The sequence below is a fragment of the Maylandia zebra genome, linkage group LG17, assembly GCF_041146795.1.
Source record: "Maylandia zebra isolate NMK-2024a linkage group LG17, Mzebra_GT3a, whole genome shotgun sequence".
Taxonomy (NCBI): domain Eukaryota; kingdom Metazoa; phylum Chordata; class Actinopteri; order Cichliformes; family Cichlidae; genus Maylandia; species Maylandia zebra.
Genome location: NC_135183.1, coordinates 18,019,548 through 18,039,299, shown reverse-complemented (window position 1 = coordinate 18,039,299; position 19,752 = coordinate 18,019,548). Strand labels below are relative to the sequence as shown.

General features: G+C 42.8%; 1 protein-coding gene across 4 annotated transcripts in view; it reads right to left on the bottom strand.

The window, feature by feature from the left end:
• lrp6 (low density lipoprotein receptor-related protein 6) overlaps positions 1 to 19,752 on the bottom strand; it is a 50,011-nt gene that overhangs the window by 10,628 nt on the left and 19,631 nt on the right. For 2 of the 4 annotated variants that reach the window (XM_012922883.5, XM_004564862.6), the window contains exons 3-14: positions 13,101 to 13,298; positions 12,824 to 13,020; positions 11,652 to 11,786; positions 9,572 to 9,968; positions 9,120 to 9,291; positions 5,434 to 5,650; positions 5,056 to 5,345; positions 3,590 to 3,816; positions 3,331 to 3,515; positions 2,877 to 3,203; positions 2,430 to 2,632; positions 182 to 393 (exon numbers count right to left, since the gene is read on the bottom strand). In XM_012922883.5, the coding sequence (XP_012778337.2) occupies positions 182 to 393; positions 2,430 to 2,632; positions 2,877 to 3,203; positions 3,331 to 3,515; positions 3,590 to 3,816; positions 5,056 to 5,345; positions 5,434 to 5,650; positions 9,120 to 9,291; positions 9,572 to 9,968; positions 11,652 to 11,786; positions 12,824 to 13,020; positions 13,101 to 13,298 (2,760 nt within the window). The remainder of the gene's footprint in view (positions 1 to 181; positions 394 to 2,429; positions 2,633 to 2,876; positions 3,204 to 3,330; positions 3,516 to 3,589; positions 3,817 to 5,055; positions 5,346 to 5,433; positions 5,651 to 9,119; positions 9,292 to 9,571; positions 9,969 to 11,651; positions 11,787 to 12,823; positions 13,021 to 13,100; positions 13,299 to 19,752) is intronic. The other 2 variants (XM_012922884.5, XM_004564863.5) reach the window with 1 other exon arrangement.

Genomic DNA, 19,752 nt, shown 5'->3' with positions numbered 1-19,752 from the left:
AAAGGATTTAATAATATTTATTACGTTGTGTTTTTGAGCCTATGTGGCCATGCTGACAGGGATGTGCATTTACATTTGTTTTTGTTTTGTCATTTTTGACTGGCCTGAAAAAAGTGCCCTGATGATGATGATGATGATGTAATGATGGCGATTACTGGCGTGAGGCCTCAGTGGTACTGACCCTCTCTCCGGGTTGACGACAATGGCCCGCGGCTTGTCGTGCTCCTCCCGCAGCACCACACCGACTCTACTGCCATCGATGCGGGTGACGTTGATGACGTTGGTGACCTCGCTGGTCCAGTAGATGAAGCGGCTGTAGATGTCGATGCTGAGATCGTACAGCTGCAGACCCTGACTGTGTCCGCCCAGAGAGCCCGACACCACTGTCATGCTCTGGAAAAACAAACCAGAAACGGGCAGTTTGAAATGTTTAATCTGTAAGAGACAAATGAAGGTTGTTTTTACTGCCCACACGCACAAAATGTCCTTTTTTTTTTTACATATTTATTTGTTTTATGTCTTTTTTTTTTTTTTTTTTTTTTTGCCTGTCCCGTTTGGCTCTTTTGCCATCAGAATTGTTGTCTAAAGGCAAAGAAAGATGCCCAACGGATTTACTTTACCAAATTGACCATCCCAGCCTTGCCATAATGGTCCATTTGATTCACCTTTTATTGTTCATTTTATTTTCACTTACTGAATACGGGACAGACTTACGCACAAAATGTCCAAAATGACACCAGCACACCCTCCATCAAGAACGACATCAAAGTGGCGACATATCGTTTGCACATGCTCACACATGGCCCTCTCCTCTCTATAGATGCTGTCACTAAGGTCGTTTGCGATGTTTATTTAGGAATGACTTGAACTCCCCCTGAGAAAACTGCAGGTTTAAGGTTTCTGTCTCATCTCTCTGTTTACGTTCAAAGTTGAAGATTCATGAAAAATGTCAAGACATTAAACTGTTGCAGTTTACTGAAACTACAATATATCCCATGATGCTCAGAGCTGATTATACAAAAAAATAATGCTTAACAAAAGCCAGATTTAGTCGTTAGCTTGTTTCTCGTAGTGGATGTAAACTGTCTCCATTTCTGTTTAAATGTGGTGAACTCATCAGGTTATGAATCGTAAATGTTAAAATTAAACTGATAATATTAAAAGGAAATAAATCTTGACTTTTCTGGGTCTGAAACAGCGCTTAAAACAGTATGAAGGTCAAATTGACTTCTGCACATTTACTACAATTATTGCAGTGAAAACTGCTCATGGGGCTCAGACGGGACCTTATTTTATATCCAGTGAGCCCGTCGTTTTCTTTTATGGCACCGGTTATCCGGTCCTTAAGTCTGACGTCCAAACTCCGCTTCAGGTCCTGAAGTCAAACGAACACTGCAGCATCACTGAGAGTTACAAACTGATTAAATTCTTTCTTCTTTGATAAAAGGATCAGTGTGCTGCTCTACCAGGGGTAACAATTAAGTGTAAAATCCAGGCATCCATGAAAACAGAATTTATCAAATTTAACAGAGTTAGAAGTTAGCAGGGAGTTGGCTCGCTAGTTTCCACCTAAACATGATATAGCATGTTCTGACAGAGTTTTGTGAAAAAATCAAAATGTACAGCTCTGCTATCACTTCCAACATAATTGAAGCCAGAAAACTAAACAGTAGTGACGTTACTAAAGTTGAGCTAGCTGGTATATAATGATGTGCTACCTGGTGGCTAGTGACACAGCTATGTTAGCATAACATAAACACAGTGAAGCTGGAGGATGAACCTTTTTCCACTCGATAAAAGTTAACGTGAGAGTTCCCGATGGTTAGAGACAAATGTAATCGCATGGCAGGATGCTGTAAACGGACCAAACTTCAGTCAGGAGAACTACTGAGATAATCCATCCACAATATGAGGTTAGTCATTAATATACTGCTGCACGGGCTGGGCTGTAGCTATATCATAAGGTTTTAAAAACTGTGCTTTAAAATGAGTAGTGGTACACAGTGATCACTGACTTTTTTTTCTTTTTTCTTTTTAGGGGCTTGTTTAGATTAAATAGAACAACATACAAAACATTAAAACATGTTAAAAACAAAACAGCCTTAATAAACAGCAGTTTGGACCCAGAAGCAGGGTTCATACCCCGTCACTTAAAGACCGGATTCATGTGTGTGTGCGGTGATTGGAGTATTTGTAGCGAACTTATGGTAGTGGTTACTCAACATTAGCAACACACCTATATTTGAATCTCTTTCATGTGAATGTAGGAGACAAATTTAAGTTTCTTATAGAAACAGACTCTCCAACTGTCCAAAAACACTTTCAGTTCCTCTGGCAGTTTTGATCTGACTGTTAACTAAAACCACCAGAATCTGGATTTTCTCCCCAGGGACCGGCAGTGGTTCCAGTTTTTCTAATGGATGCAGTACCTGGTTCCCGTCCTCCTGAGCACGGCGGATGACATTTTGCTTGGAGTCGATCCAGTACAGCTGCTTGTCCAGTGGGTCGTAGTCGATGGCGCGGACGTTCCTCAGGTTGTGGATGGGCAGGATGATGTCAGGGCTCTGCTGCTCATCAATCACCATGCGGTTGATCGCTGTCTTCTGGCTGAAGAGCAGGAAGGATGTGGGAGCTGAAAGACAGAAACACGTCAGACAGAATTCTTAGAGCTTCTGTGGGGCAGAAACAGTAAACAAAGATAACTCAAGCTATCAAGCTCAAACTTCAGCTGAGTCTGAGATGTCCCATAAAGGCCACCATACAGAAGTCAAAGATGACGCTTGCCGTTTCAGTTATTTTATTTCTCTCTCAATCTAGGTGTCAAAATAACTCTGCATGATGTTTGTATACATGCAGGGGTGTAAGCGTCTTCTCACCGCTGCAGGTCTTGTTGTCATAGTTGAGGGAGAAGTGGGCGGGGCAGCCGCAGACGAAGCTGCTGACAGGGACAGCAAGGCAGAGGTGGGAGCAGTGACCGTTGGTGGAGGCACAGGCGTTCCAGCCGCCCTGTCTGGACGAGTGAAACACCAGGATGTCCATGACGTAATCCAGGTGACCTTGGATGACAGTGCGGTTCTGCCCGCTGGTCTTGTTGGCACGCTCAATGCTGCGCTGGCTCCAGTCTGTCCAATAGATGTAGTCTTGATACTGGGTGAGACCGAACGGGTGAGGGAGGTCGTCGGCAATCACCTCACGGTCGAGACCTAAAGGGGACGAAGAAGTAAAAACTTTGATGCTTTCTATCGTTTATGTCACACAACACGAAGTGCGCTCTGCTACTCTAACATGAGCTGAATGGTTAGGTTGGCAGTTATGAGGTTGAGAGATTACCCAGCATGTTGGAGGACTCGATCAACGTTGTGTCCAGGTCGGTCCAGTACAGGCGGCGCTCTGCGTAGTCGATGGTGAGTCCATTGGCTCGCCCCACATCGGCCACCAGCGTGATCCGTCCTGTCCCGTCCATGGCCGCTCGGTCGATCTTTGGCTTCCCCCCCCACTCTGTCCAGTACATGTACCTGCAGAGAGGAGACAGGTCAGCACAAACCACACCCACCATCATGACCTGCAGACCGCTTCATGCGGTTCTCACCCTTCGGCCGGATCCAGAGCCAGAGCTCGGGGACTGTCCAGATCCTTCCAGACCAGAACCTGCCGGTGCTGCCCGTCCAGTTTGGCTACCTCAATGCGGTTCGTGCCAGTGTCAGCCCAGTACAGGTTCTTTCCCAGCCAGTCCACCGCCATCCCCTCCGGATAATCCAGACCAAATTCCACCACGTGCTCCAGAGCGCTGCCGTTCATGAAGGCCCGGCTGATGGTCTGCACAGGTCAAAGGTCAAAGTAAAGACTGGATAAACAACAGCAGTTCACAATAGGCCTGGGTATCCTCACTGATTTCTAGAATTGATTTGATTTGATTAGATTTTGACTCAGACAGTCAGAAATATCATCATTTATCAGTACTGAGACTTGAGAGACTTCATCAGAGGTGTGAGCATCACAGCAGATGCCTTTGTGTCAAAGTAAATGAGGATAAAACACAGAAAATCATGAAGGAGATTTTCCTGGCCTGGCTTTTTATAGCAGATAACCTTAAAAATATTCTGCTGTAGATCAAAAACTGAAGAAAAGCAAGAATCAACATATGGACATTACCTGATGCTACTGAAGCAGAGCAAAGTTACAGAGGTTTTATTAAGAGAACCAGCCAAGCGTTTTGCAGTTTGGCAGAATTTTAGTTTTAATTTCTTTGGTATTAAAAAGCAGAAATGAGGCTTTTTTGTTGGAGGTCATTTTTGGAAAACAAAACAAAACAAAGAAGTGACCGACAGCACTGTAAACAACGGTAGACTAGTGCGTAATAAGCAAGCAAATAATACAGAAAACAGTGGTTTGAGATGGGAAACACTTCTTGAAGTACAATTAGAGAGAACTGCCCAGGAAGTGTGATTTTATCATGATGGAAGCAAAACAGCAAAAGTAAGAGGGAATTTATGACAATGTTCATCAAATGTGAAGTGTAGTTTTGATCTTCTTTTGCTGCTGGTTCAGTGAATTTTGGTTGGAGAATGACAAAACCTGCAGCTTCAGAATCAGTGAGCTGTCTTTTTTTGCACCGATGGCGTGTCCATGTACATGCCGTCAGGTGAGAAAGCCGACATCTCACACATTCTGATGCGCAGGGTCCGAGCTTTTTGTTTACATCTTTGTGTGGAATTCGTTTACCTGCTCTCATTTGCCGTTTTAGCTGTTTGGTGGTTGTTGAAATCGTTTTGTGAGCTTTAACCTCAAATTCTCGCGTTTCTGGCAAATACATTTATATTTAGAAAATGATTCAGGATTTAATGAATCGATAGAGCTTTATTCACACTAAAATTTATTTTTGAAACCCACCCCTAGTTCACAACCAAGGTTCTGCTCACACCAGGAAGTGTTAGAGAGAAAGAAGAAAAAAAACTAACAGAAGAAAAGATTCAGACGACGTGAGGAAGAAAGAAAAAAAACAAAAAAAAAAAAACTGAGAACGACTAAAAACAAGTATGTGAAAATGAGTCCCACCTTCAGAGTGATGTCGGTCCAGTAGATGCGATTGTCGGTGACGTCAAAGTCGAGTGCTGAAGCCTCCTTGACACCAGTGAGCGGGATGGCAACATTGTTGCTGTTGGTCTCCAGGGAGATCCGGCGGATGTCTGTGTGACGAGAGAAGAGCAGGAAGGCCTCGGGGACGATGCAGGTCTTCATGTCGGCAATAAGCTCCAGGCCGATGGGACAGCCACATTGCACGCCCTGAGGCTTGTACAGACAGAGGTGACTGCAGCCGCCATTATCATCCGCACACGGGTTCGTACCTGAGCATGTGAAGCAGAAAGTTAGCATCTGGGGAGAAAATGGGGAGGTTTATTTGCTGCAGACCAGACCATCATCAGCTGGACTCACCAAAAGCTTCATGTACATTCGTGGCCTTGAGGCCCATGAGGTCGGGTAGCTGGTCGATGATGAATTCTCTCACTGCGGTGCGTTTGTGCACGCACTCGATGCTGCGCCGCTGCCAGTCTGTCCAATAGATGTAGTCTCCAAGCAGGGTGAAGCCAAAGATGTGAGGAAGCTTGTCCTCCACCAGCACCCGTCGCCCCGTCCCATCCATGTTCATCACCTGAAAACACAAGGTAAGAAATTATAGTCTGAAGGAGAAGGAAGACATCAGGGGAAGAGGAAAAGCATAATAAAGAGGAAATATAAAGGAAGAGTATGAAAACAAAGCCAATAAGTGGAAAAATGGAATAAGTACATAAAGACAAAGAGGAAGAAGTGAGAATAAAAAGAGGAAGCCAACCTCCAAATCAGAAGATAAGAAAGAGTAAAGAATAAAATGAAGATATAAACAAAATAAGGAGAAGATAAAAAGGAGGAAGAAAAATGGGGATAAAATTAAAAAAATTAATTGTTATGGTTTGAATAAGAGTTTGATGTTTGCTGTATTAAAAGTGCTGACACCAGCAGGAAGAGTTTATAAACCTGCTTCCAATGCAGGTTGCCGCATTTCCAGTATGTTTAAACCAGCATCAAACTATAAACTGAAAGTCCATGCAGTCGCCAAGTTCCTGTAAAACAAAGGGATGAGCAGAGAACAGACCAGGTCCCATCACAGAACATTTCCTCTAGCCAGTGCTGCACAGATGGGGGGTTGGGCAGACTCACTGTGGATACAGAGCATGCTCATAAGGGCTCAGGCGTCCTGGCAGCACATCGCAGAGCCACTAATTAGAAGCAACAGCCGGAGCAAACAAACAACAGCAGCATATGGGTGCCACATTTCCTCCTCTTCTTCTTCTTCTGCTCTCACACAAAATTTGACATCTCACTTCGACAAATACCAGGACAGAGTGCTGTAAAGACCCACTCCACGGGACACAAGCACAGAAAAACTCACACATAAAGCTGCAATCGATTAAAACAAAGACTGAATTGACGTTACAGCCTCCACACACTGACGCACCATCAGAGGAGCTCCAACACACCTCCATCAGCACCACCAAACATGATGCATAAGGACTGAGTCACTGCAGAAACCATGTGGACCCTCAACACCGCTCATTTAACCATTAATTACACTTAGCCAACAACCTAAACGACTTTATTACTTTTAGCTTAACATTTCAACCATCTGTGACTTTAATGATTCATCTGTTCATGTATACATAAATATTTTTAACTTTTTAATAATAACAATAATAATAACTTTATTTATAAAGTGCTTTCAAACAGAGTGCTGTACAGCTATTTGAAAATAAAAAGATATACACTAAGCCACTTGTCTTTAGCTCCTGACTAGCTTACTTTAAGCTAGTCATTTGTTAAATTAGATAAATTAAACTTTTTATCCAGCACGTTTAACATTCAAAAGCCAACTATATGCTACTATTAGTTAAATATTTATGTTCGACTGTTTCTAATTGTTTCTCTTTTAAATCACCAATTCAACCTGCATACTCATAACTTAGCTGTTTCAAGTGTTTATCCTTCAGCTAAATATTTTATCAGAGAAAATTTAACTTAACCCAGTTATTGTTTTTTTAATATCATTAAACTTCTGAGCTGTACGTGCAGGTTAATGCAGTTTTTCCTGTATTCTCTTATATACACTGTTAAAAGTTCTTTGTGTAATTAAACCATGAAAAATAAAAGCTTTACATTTTCATGAGCCAGCAGACCAAAGCACAAAGAGTAAAGTGAGAGGAAGAAAAACAAAACATCGAACCCAAGACTCATTTTTAAAGGCAATTCTTTTTTTTAACTGCAGCAGTGTTGGTGAAACAGGCGAACACATGAAGAGGAGTTCACCTCGATAAGATCATTTCTGAAACATGCAGGGAGGCTCAAAGTGTCAACAGAGACAAATATGTGAGGAATTTGCAGAAAAGAAAAAACAGTGAGGCCTGTAATCTGTATAGCGTCCTTCCACCTATCAGTGCAGCGTGGAGCAATGCGATTCGCTGCTCCCAGAACAGCCCCTGCGTGGCCGGCTGCCATCTTTCAAAAACATCTCCACACACTGGGCCTCGGAGGAACGTGGTGTATAAATATAAGACGAAGTTTCCATCCTCAGCCCGATGGCCTCAGCCAAAAGGTCTCCGCTGGTTTGGGAGTTGAGACCGCAGCGCGGCGACGGTTTCAGATTCTCGGTCTATTCTAAACAGAGCCGACCGCAGCTGGAGCGCAGGCCGCAATCGGAACCAGATGTGGGATCTCACCGCAAAAACTGGGTCCTCGGAGAAACCCGGGGGGGGGGGGGGGGGGGGGGCAGAGGCCCCTCTGCCGGGGCACTGCCAGGCATCAACATGATCTCTGAGGGGGGGGGGGGTTTAAGAAGGGGTTCAGGTGGGGTCAGATGAAAACCAGAGATATAAAATCAGCTACAAACATGACAGCATGGCGTGAGGATGCAAACCGCAGAGAGAAAGAGATCAGACTTTTACTTTCAGACCCAGCTGGACGGTCGACACCGAGCACAGCTGCCATGAGCACAAAGTTTCACAGCTCTGCGACGAACAGAGAGCTGAAGAGACCGTCCAGTTGCAACGTTTCCTCTCACAGGAAAAAAAACAAAACAATAAAACATCAGCAAACCTTCAGGAGGCCATTTGAAAATAAAACTGTAAACCATTTTAATGTTCATTGTTCACTCTAGTCACTAGAGTGAACAATGAAAAACATTCAGAGCATAAAAAAAAGCACTAGAGTCTAGTGCTTTTTTTATGCTCTGAATATTTTTAGTAGAAAATAACGTCAGCACCAGATTATTTAAAAGGGCAATCAGTGAACGTTATTCTGAACGTTATATATTTGCTTGTACTGTTCCTTGAACGAGTTTAGGGTGATTTCATGTTCAGTTCAGCTGTGGTGGTTTGAATATTGGGCTATTACCAAAAATCTGGCTTAATGGCAGAATCTGAAGTTAGATTTTTTTTTTGACAGGTTGAAATTACTGAAATTTTTAATTTCTATAAATTTATAATGATGCTTCAAACAAAACCCAAAAAACAGCCCAAAATGAGTGTTGAGTCAGGAGAAGAACGACTTCACTGTCATTTTATGTTCAGATCTACAACATCACAAACAGGAATCATAATTTCACAATAACTGAAATATTTATTCAACTGTTTAACCTGAAGTCCATGTTCCTCATGTTTTACCTGTGCCTGCATGTAAAGCACCATTACCACCAACAGAAAGCAGTAATGTACCTAACAGCTGTTTACCAGCTAAGATTAACCAACAGAACAAAAGCACTGCTAACTACAAGGCTGGATTGATCTAACAGTCCATAGTCAATATCCTTGTCTTTCACATATTTGCTTGACATGCCTGCCTCCAACACAGATTATTTTACATACAGGACAGCTGGTGGTGTTTCGAGTGGCCCTATAAGAAGACTTGAAGCTCTGTGCTGACAAAAACTAAAAGAACCTGTGTGAAAACTGTTCCCACCACCCTGTTTAAAATTGACAAAAGATTGAAATCATAAAGGTTGACTTTTAAGAATAGCAGATCAGAGAACCATCAGGACACCAAGACTAAAGAATTCTGAGCATCAAAGTAAAATCTGGAGCTCAAACACAAACCTCGATCTTGTCCGTCTTGGCGTCTCCCCAGTAGATTTTGCGTTCTTCGTAGTCGAGTGCGAGGCCGTTGGGCCAACCCAAAGACGTGTTCACCATCACCACTCTCTCCATCCCATCGAGGTCGGCCCGCTCGATCTTCGGCACATCACCCCAGTCGGTCCAGTACATGTACCTGAAAAACAGGAGGGGAAAAAAACTTTAACCTGACCTTGTTGGTTTAAAGGAGTCAAACACCTGAACTTCTACAAAGAACGTTTTAAAATGATTTCACAGAATTAAACTCTGAAGTTTTGTTTGCAATAACTCCAAATATGAGATTCAGATCTTTGAAATCTTTGATTGAAGCCTCATCTGAGAATTTTTAAAATCTTGACATATGCTTATAAATATTTTGTGCCTTTATTCAGATCACAAAACTCTCTCCTTTATTTTCTTCCAGATGTTAGACTCACCCAGCCACGGGGTCTAGAACGATGGCTCTGGGCTCATCCAGGTCCTCGGAGATCAGGATCTTGCGCATGGTACCATTGAGCCGGGTCACCTCGATGCGGTCAGTCCCAGTGTCGGTCCAGTAGAGGTTCCGAGCGATCCAGTCGACGGCGATGCCGTCAGGGTGGTCCACTTGAGATGTGACCACGAACTGAGCGTCACTGCCATCCAGAAGGGAGCGGCGGATGGCCTTCACATCGTCATCGGTCCAGTAGACGTATCCCTCCACCGGGTCATAATCGATGGCAATGGCGTGACGGATGTTGTCCACCTGCAGGATGATGTCAGTGAAGTCTGGCATGTCAAGAGAGATTCGCCTCAGGTCAGTTCGCCGGGCAAGCAGCAGCATCTCCGTCGCACCTGAGGAGGAACACATAGGTTAGAAACAGGGTCAGAACATCATCACTCAAAGTTTTTTTTACAATTACATTACTGCATCACCTTTAAAAAGATGCCGATTCAAAGTAATGAAGATATCACAGCATTAGAGTTTCACCTAGGCTAGTACAGTATTCATAAAAATTGAGATCAGCAATTATCAACATACTTACTGATAATTTTATAGACCATCTATGGTGTCGTAATAATAACACATTACAGTGGCAGCCTGAACCATTTTTCCATCTCAGCTTTCAACAAGTATGAAGCTGTTTGGTAATCCGCCCACAGCTGAAAATATGACCCATACAAAATTTATCCACTCTGGACCAAGTTTAGACCTCGAATACTGCAGAGAACTAAAACTAAGTGTGATCATTTTGGTCTTGAGTAAAACTGAAATGTAAAAACTGTCCAGTGAAAATCTTTAGCCTTGTTTGAGACCATTATGTCTGCCTTCTTTAAAGTTAAAAGAAATGTAAAAGATATTTGAAGGTTTTGATATCTTACATATAAAGAGCAGTGTAAACCCTGAAGGGGAATTACTGCAGGTCTGAATCCACCTGGTGAAGATTTTCTTTCTGTTAGCACACAGCTAATTAAAAACATGCACAGCAGAAATGAACCCTGGGGCTCTGTGTGAAGGACTTTTACTCGCAGTCCTGATATAACACCTGACTTCATTTCTTTAACATTCAGAGAAGTAACAAACATCGACCCTTCAGCTCACCCCCCTTGGCTGAAATGGTTAAACCCCAGCAGTGAAAGGGGGCATTGTCTGCAGGGGAATCATGTGATCCCGTCTCTCACAAAGGCCTCCCCGCCTTCAAAACTCCCATTGCTCTACAGGCGAGGGTTACTGAACCCGAAAATGTAAATAAAAGGAGGCAGAGGGCGGGGAAACGTCGGGCTGCAGTTCAAACGGCCGGCCCCGCTCATGGAGGCGGATTACCATAGCAACAACAGGTCAGCCCAGCACCACCTTCTGCTTGTACATGACTACGATGAAGAAGAGAAGGAGGAGGTGGTGGAGAGTGGGAGCGAGCACATTATCAGGAGTTTTTAAATTAGAGGAAAAGCTAATGAGGTTTGGCACCAGAAAATCTGCCGGCTTCTCTTCAAGCAGGAACAAAAAGCTCAAACACACTAATGAATCCAATCTGCGTGCTCGGCCTGGATCCTTGTAAACAGTTATACAAGCTCGCATTTTGTGCTTTTTCCCTTTTTTCTGGGTGAAAATAAAAGATAATCTGCATGCATCGACGTTGCTCACTGACGCACTTCAAGAAATATTTGGACTCTTTTTCGGTTTCCATTCGAGTGTTTCTGAAGCCAAAATGCACATTTTGCGAGTTTAATCTGACTCTCTGGATTATATAGACCTAAATATACACCAACCACCTCATTAGGAACACCTTTGCAATCTAAGGTAGCTGAGCTCTAGCACAATTTCTTTGTCCTTATGTTTGTCTGCAGTTTTTGTTTTATTATTAGTCAAAGTCCAACTTTTGACTTTACTATTAAACCCAGACTAAAATGCTTCAGGTAAAAGACAAACAAAGAAACAAACAACAACAAAAAAAACAAAACCCTGAAAAACAACAGCTAAAAATTGACAGATTGCGTCAGGAACCGACAGACAATGAAGGCGGAGAGCGTTCTTACCGTCTCTGCAGGTCTTGCCGTCCTCCAGCAGTTGGACCCCAGTGGGGCAGGCACAGCGATAGAAAGGCCTGACAGGTGAGAGGAGGCAGAGGTGGGAGCATCCTCCATTGTTCAGGGAGCAAGGAGTATTCACTGCTGCCACGAAAGGAAAAAAAACAAGAAAAAAAAAAAAATCCAGTTACCTTCAAGTTACAGCCTCAAAACTGCACTTTACCCTCAGCACGACCCTCAGGAAATCATTCATGTGTTCCAGATGACAGCTCTTACATCAGACACTAAAGGATAAACATCAGGCAGAGAACTGTGTGTTTGGGTGGTCTGCATGTCGCTACAGTGACATAACACAAGCAATTGTTTGGCATTTGTAATCATTTAAAAGTAAAAATGTGTTTTTCATTTTGAATACGTAAAAGTCCACTTTTAAAAAAAACAAACAAACAAGAAATTGACATATAGAGACCTCGCTTGTTTTAAATTATCTTTTTATGTTTTAATAAGATCATCTTCACTGAAAATAGTTTTAATGACTCTAACAAGGTTCCTGTGCACTTTTCAACAACAAATCAAGGACTTTTTAGGAACAAAACAGAAATCTAAACAGCATTTTCACAGTACAGTGATACCAAATCTGTCAGTGCTTGGCTTTTTAATTAGTGCCACATGTTCTCAGTGAGGAAACTTTGCTGTTGTTTGGCTTGAATTAACACGGCCAAGCTATTGTTTGCACAAACCACAACACCTCGTTGGGGTTTTTAAAGGATTTTCTAGAGCTTTTTTTTTTTTTTTCCTGTGAATAATTTAACCCCAAGTATAAAAATACACAAGACGAGGAATCTGACTGTTTTTCAGATTCTTTATCAGAGAGCCAACAAAAACATTTGTGCATAAATCCGATGAGGTTTGCTGCAGCTGGAGCTTCACAGACTCCACATGTTGGATATTCTCACATCTGGTTGGAAGGATGTGCCTCTGTTCAACACCTGAAGGGCTCTGTGCTCTCCACAGCCTGAAAGAGGACTGTCTGATCACAGATGAGGACAAGTGAAGACCGAGGAAACATGCAGCTGTTAAACACATCTGCAGAGAGGCCTGGTTTGTTCTTTTCAAAGCTCAGATTCTTACCCGAGTGAGTCAGTGAACATGTCGGAGGGGATGAAACTGTCTGGACTCACCGGTGGGTTGTCTCTTGGTGCTGAAGACGTGGATGTCCATGGGAGAGAAGATGTTGGAGTGGACAACACGCTGGCCACCTCCTGTCTGCTTTCTGCATGAGTGGATGGAGTGGGTGGTCCAGTCAGTCCAGAAGAGCGTGTCCTCAAACAGAGTGAGGGCAAACGGGTGAGGCAGCTCACCTTTAACCACCACCTCCCTGAAAACACACAGCATGTTACGGTTTTGAAAAAACTCATCACCCAGCTTCAAAAACCCTAAAGGTGGCGCTGCATATACCTGAAGGAGCCGTCCAGGTTGGAGCGGTGGATGAAGCTGTGCTTGGCGTCGGCCCAGTACAGTTTCTGCTGGCTGTAGTCCAGCGTCAACCCGTTGGGCCAGTAGATCTCCTTATCGATGATCATGGAGCGATTTGTCCCGTCCATGCCCGCCCGCTCAATCTTTGGGATCTCGCCCCAATCAGTCCAGTACATGAAGCTGAAGACACAGAAAAACGACCATCACAAAGACACGAAACACTAATCACTCCACACTAAACAGCGTGCCCACACATTGAGAGACAAGTGAAATTCACACATGCACCTCATCGTTTTCCACAAACTACTGCAGAACCAGCACAGCTCTCAGCTGTGCAGTAAAAGATGGGTTTTTACACACAGCAACATAACCTACAAGTTTTGACTTTTTCATTTTAAACCATCATTTTCATGAAATGAGACTGATGGTCAGGCAATATAAATTTTAGAGAACCTAAACATCTTCCCTCCCTGCATTACATCATTCTCCACTGCTGTGCGCAAACTACTGGCTGTTATCTGTTATTAATCTGTGCAGGGTTTCTAAATAAACTACAGGAACATCTCAGCTGCAGATAAATGCTATTATCTAGAAACCACCGAGGATACGTCCTTCAGAGGTTTTATTGTAAATATCTGGTAGTGCGGCTGAGTGAACACAGACTCTTGGGAGTGGAGCTCACATAAACAGAATGATGGATGCTGGATGTCCCTGAAACATTTGGATGTGCGATCTCTGTCAGCAGGCCTGAAGGCCTGTAGAAACCACAGTTTGCAGGCAGGGGGCTGGTATTTGATTTCCAGCCTCAGACATACAAACACAGAATATTCTTCATCAGTCCAAATAAGGTGAACTTTTTCCACTCTCTCTCTTTCGTAAAGCCTCAATATGATGAAAAAGGGATACCCAGGGGTGACACCATGTACCAAATCTAAATATACTACTTTTTAGAAAGTTTCTGGTAATATAATATAATGCAGTGTGTGATTGTGTCCTCTGTTATTTTTAGGTAGCTGTTGTCATCGTTAAAGTTTTCCACTGTTTTTACTGCTTGTCAGGTTTAGTCCAGGTCGACTCACCTATGACCAATGTTGGGCTGAAGATTGAGATCAGATGAACTCTACCACAGCCGATTAAATCACGAACAATACCATCAAACCCTGATTAAACGGTTTCTTTTTTTGAATAATCAGTGTTTTTTTGTGGTTTCAGGCTGCTTTGTGAAAGAAAAACTGTTTTAATGTGCTCTCCCAGAGTCCAACAGCTCTAAAAACCATGTCTTCCTCACATGAAGCACACATGTGGAGGTGTTATGAGGAAGGCGGGCTTCCTGCTGTGCAGCTAATTCTCCTCTTTGTTTGCCTTAATTACCATCACAGCTGGACAGCCTCTTTTTCCTCTACCCAGATCCCACACCTCAATCTCAAACCACCTCCCCCCACAGCCCAGGCAGGGATGGAGAGCAGAACAGACCCCTTTATCCCTAGACTCAGGGCCAAACTGAAATCGAACATCAGCAGATCCAAAGAGGCTGATGGAAAACTCACAGCTGGAGTTAGAACCTCTGAAGTTTGAAAACTGTAACCGGATCCTGAAAGTCTTCACAGAGGAAGCTCACTCAGACGTTACTTTGAGTTTGTGAGAAGCTCAATTTTCCAGGAAACAAATTGTAGGTGTGAGTGATCGTATAGCAAAGGGGCTGTGATAAGAAAAAGCTAGAACAAAGCCGAAAGAAAGGAAAGTGGGATTATTCTTGCGGCTTCATATTTATTCCTGGAACCTCTGGTTGCCTCCAACACCCTGTTGACCAATTTCTATGTGATGGACTTGTGTATAGTACAGTGTACAGTACTTACAGTGCATATATTCACACTTTGATGTGATTTAATTGACTGAAAGATGAAAAGAAGCCCACTGATCACACACTAGCCTAGCTGATTTTTCACCCTCAGCTTTAAGGCTTATACATTAATTCCCATCAATTAACTGGATATTTGGGATAACACTTTCACTGTGAGTCAGTCTGATGAGTAAACTGACACACAGGTGAGCCATAAAAGGAAAGTACCGTCACATCCTGTAACTTCATGTTTCTGAATGAAAAACTGACCCAAAAACGGAGCTGCTGGGCCTCTCCACGTAATCCCATTCAGACAAGACAAAAGCTTGAACTGATAGCCTGCCCAGCAGCCTTTAAACGCAGCAGCTGGTTGGGTTTCACTGCGAACAAAGCAAAGCAAAGCGGCCAGATGAGCCGTTGGCTGTGACAGGCCGGCACCGAAGGGTTTCAGTATCTCTTCAAATGAAGAGCTGTGTCCTGAGACGGCACGAGCAGCAGCAGCAGCAGAAGCAGCAGGTAGGACTTCAGAGCTCTGAAACATTCAGGGTGTGTTTTTCCCTCCCTGAACAATGAGGCCCCGGCCAGGCAGAGAGGGGAGAGAAAAGCTGCAGTGAAATGCCGAGCACACAACACATCCCCTCACCACAAGAGCTGCATTGTGTTTGGTACCTGATGCATTAATCATCCCGGTTGAACCGAGTCCAGCTCTGCGTTCCACTGTGGATTTGAAGAACCAGTTTTCCTCAAAGACTGTGTTGCTGCAACACAATGAACCCGACTGCAGAAACACTCGCTACTTCACTTCACCAGAGAAACTTTATTACAAACACTAAAAATGTCCCTCTTTGAAGCTTCTTACAAGCAGCTGTGAACTGAATTCCTGCAGGGTACAGTTTTTAGCATTACAGAGTAGCAAAGACAACTGCAACATCTTCAGACTGTAAGGAAGTCAATCTTTAATGCCCAAAAACTGTAAATAAAAGACGGATGCAGGTAGAATAACATTGCCAGGTAAAGCGTTTCAAGAATATCACCAAAGCTGGAGCCCAGACGTCTTGCGCCCTTTTCTTCGATGCGAACTTTTTTTCTTTTTTTTTTTCAAAAAAACAAAAGGACCCGCCTGTCGCCTGTCTGACTTGTTTAAAGATGAGATGATGGTTTCAAATCCTCTTTGAGGGGCTTCAGACTGGGGTGTAAAAGCACAAAACTGAAATAAGAGTTATAAGAGAGAGATATATAATAAGAGAATAAGAGTTCCTTGGAAAGTTCACATTTATTCTCTGGAAGTCAAAGTTCTGCATTTCTTAGAAATACAGATCATCTGATGGAGGAACTATGAATTGACTATGTGCACGAGACAATGCTAACTTCCTGGTTTGAGACCGGATGTGGGGTTGTGCATTTCCGGTAGCTTTACTTTGCGGTCAATCGCTACTGCGAAGATATACTCCAAAATCATGTCCAAAACTCGAAAACGGAAAGATTGCGTTAAGTTACAAAGAGCAGAAGGTGGGAACACTCACCGCTGTTGTGTCATAAAAAAATCTAATGATCAACTTTGACGTTTAAAGCGTTTAGATCGATCAGTTGTTTACATCACTCAACACAAGCAGAACTGCATCACTGCAGCAGAAGACACATCGTCCACATTCAGAAGCACATCTCTGTATAGTGACTGGTCTTATGATTTAAACAGGCAAATGTTCAGCATTCAAACTACAGGTGAAGAATAGTCAAACCAGATCTTTCCCCAGTTATGTCGATATCAGCTAGTCAAGTACACACCTACACAGCATGTTAACAAACCGTGAAAAAAGCCTCACAAAAAATGAATGATTGCTGGTAACGGTTTCTATACATTAGTATTTACGAAGGGTATGTTGTGACTTACCTTCAAAATTACAGTGGTCCCTCGCTATAACGCGGTTCACCTTTCACCTCGCTGTTTCACGGACTTTTTAGTGCAAGTTTGCATGTTTTTTTACGTCACATTGTGTCCTGATCGCTGCAGACGATCTCCTCCGTGACGTCTCTCCTGTACAGTACAGAATCGCTGCATCGATCGCTAGCAGTGTGACTCTGAAGTGCAGTACTGTATGTCCACCAAACGTTTTGCACCGTCAAAAAATAAATTTGGCTACTTGATTTCACCTATCGCTGGTTATTTTTAGAACATAACACCCGCGATAAACGAGGGACAGCTGAGAAATATAACATTTGAATCCCTTTTCTCTTTTGCTCTGAGGCGCGGGGGAAAAATATCGACAAGTCGATGAACATCATTTACAGATATATTGGGTAAATGCCCAAGACATCTAGAGAAATGTAAATCGCTGCTTGATTCATTTGCTCAACTTGTTTTGGACCGTAAACCAGGCGCGAATAGGACACCGGAAACAAAGCTCCCCACAGGAGGTTCCGCACCGGAAGTAGCATATGCTAACGTGCACATAGTCAATAGAGAAAAAGGTTATACAACTTGATTCACTTCCTTTTCGTTACCAAAAACTAGTTCAAGGTTAGGCACCAGTTTTAAAGTGCTTCTCAGGAAAATTACAGATGAAACAACAAACAAGTCCAGCTACAATCCAACACCATCCACTTCAAAATTACAGTGTGTACAACATCATTTAGCATTTGCCTCATGACATTAACATACAGAAACAGCTTTCTAAGGCATCAGCTAACTAATGTCTTCTAGGCTTTAAACTGAGATAGAATCACAGATAAATAAGTATCTCAAAGAGCCTTTTGGTTCCTTGGAAACTTTCCATCTTTAGTCTATGGAAGTACAAGATCTGACTTTTTCCTGCTTTAGAAACAAAGGTCACTGTGCTGGAGGACATGTTTAAACCCAAGCAGGTTTCTGGAACTTTATTCTTTTTTTTTTTTTTATACTTGACACCAAAATCTAGTTCAAGTTTAAGTATTGCTTTGGACCACAAACTAAAACTGCCTCAGGGGAAACTTAAATATGGGCCAATGAACAATTCCAGCTGAAGTTTAAAAGCTTCTACCTTAATATTTTGTTGGTGTTGTCATGAACTGGTACTGTCACAAAATTGGGGATAAAACAAGTCCAACTAGAACCTAAAATGGTCCACTGAACTTTAGTGCAGCCCTCATCCTTAACACATCCAACTTTTAGTTCCTTGGAAACTTCCCAAACTTCAAGCTGCTTGAGACGTCATCATGTTAGGAAGTTTAAAGAAGGTTTCCCAGACTTTATTCTGTCCTTAGCCAAAAACTAAAAGATGTACAAGTCCAGCTAGATTTTAATGTGTCAGTTCGTATTTTGGCACAAGATAACTCGACAACAGGTTTTAATGCATCTTTGCATACCTTCAGACTGAGGCAGAAATACCGATAACAAAGAGCTGAAGGTTTGCTGGAACATTCCTAAACTGCGGTCCCAGGAAATGAAAGTTCTGGCAATTTGGGGTGCTTTAGGGGAAAAAAAAAAAAAAAAAAAAAAAAAAAAAAAAATCATAGAGGTTGCTTAAAAGACGTTGGAAAATTAAAAGATCCTGGAACACTTCATATTCTTTAAATCTTCAGAATTACTATAATCATTTTTATAATGCAGTCATCAGCCCATCACATGTGGAGGGAGTTTATCTGTCCACAAGCTCACGGCTGAGGGGTCTACCTCCTCTCTGCAGAAACAACATTTTCTCCCCTCATCCATGACTGAGTGGAGCTGGCGTGTTGCTGCTGCAGTACCTTCGTCTGGCTTAGTAACCGCTGGAAAAACAAAACAGCTGCTGCGGCAACAATGGGCCTTTGTGAAACGCACGCAACCAAACAAAACAAGAGAAAACAGGGACGACTGCATTGGAGAAGGAGCCTCAGAGCGCGCTGCTGCCGAGCTAATGAGACGCACAGTGGGGACTGCGGCTGATTAAATCAGAAGCTGCTGTCGTTGTTTTACTGGAGCGTAATCACAGCTTTGTTCAACACTGCTCTTCATCCTGCCAAGTGTTCCTCACTCATGTTGGGAGCGTCATCAATCAGATCACATCCATGTTTAACATTTAAAACACGTTTCCTCCATGTTTCAGCCTCTGTCTGGACCAAATTCTGCCGCTTTCTCTCAAAACACAAGACAGTAAAGCTGAAAAAACGAGCTTCAGTTGATCCTCACTTCCTCTGATTAAATGTTTGTTTGTCTGCACTTGGCCATATTTTTTATGTTCACAAGACGTGGACAAAAATAGAACATCTGCATACACTAGCTTGGCTCAAAGATTCAGTCGGTGTGTGCTGTCATTTACCTGTTTTTAACCTGGCATTGGTTATCAAATCTTGACATGATCAGTTTTCTCAACATGTGGCTGTCTGTGTTCACAGCAGCAGAAAGAGGATGAAGGAAAATATTCAGCTTTAGTCACAAAACCAGCCGATTACCATCTGTGAACGAGGTGTACAGACTTTTAAATAATCACCTGTCCTGTTCACTGGATTCTGCAATAGTCTTTTATAAATTACTCTGGGTTTTAAACATGCTGGGTAACCTTTTCCCAGATTAAATGCTTTTGATATTCAATGTTTGAACAGACTGTAGCATAACTTAAAAACTGAGATGTTCCTTGACTCTCTGGAGGCCTCAAACAGCCTGCAGACTTTTATGTGAAAGACTCTGGATGAATTTAAAATCCAAAGGATGCCTCTCCTCTACTGCTAGCATCATCAGTGAGCAACACTAGCTAACCTCAGAAACGTAGGTCTCTAAACATTAGCGAGTGAAGAGCTCTGAGCACAACAAACTTCACTCATGGTCAGAACTAACAGTCA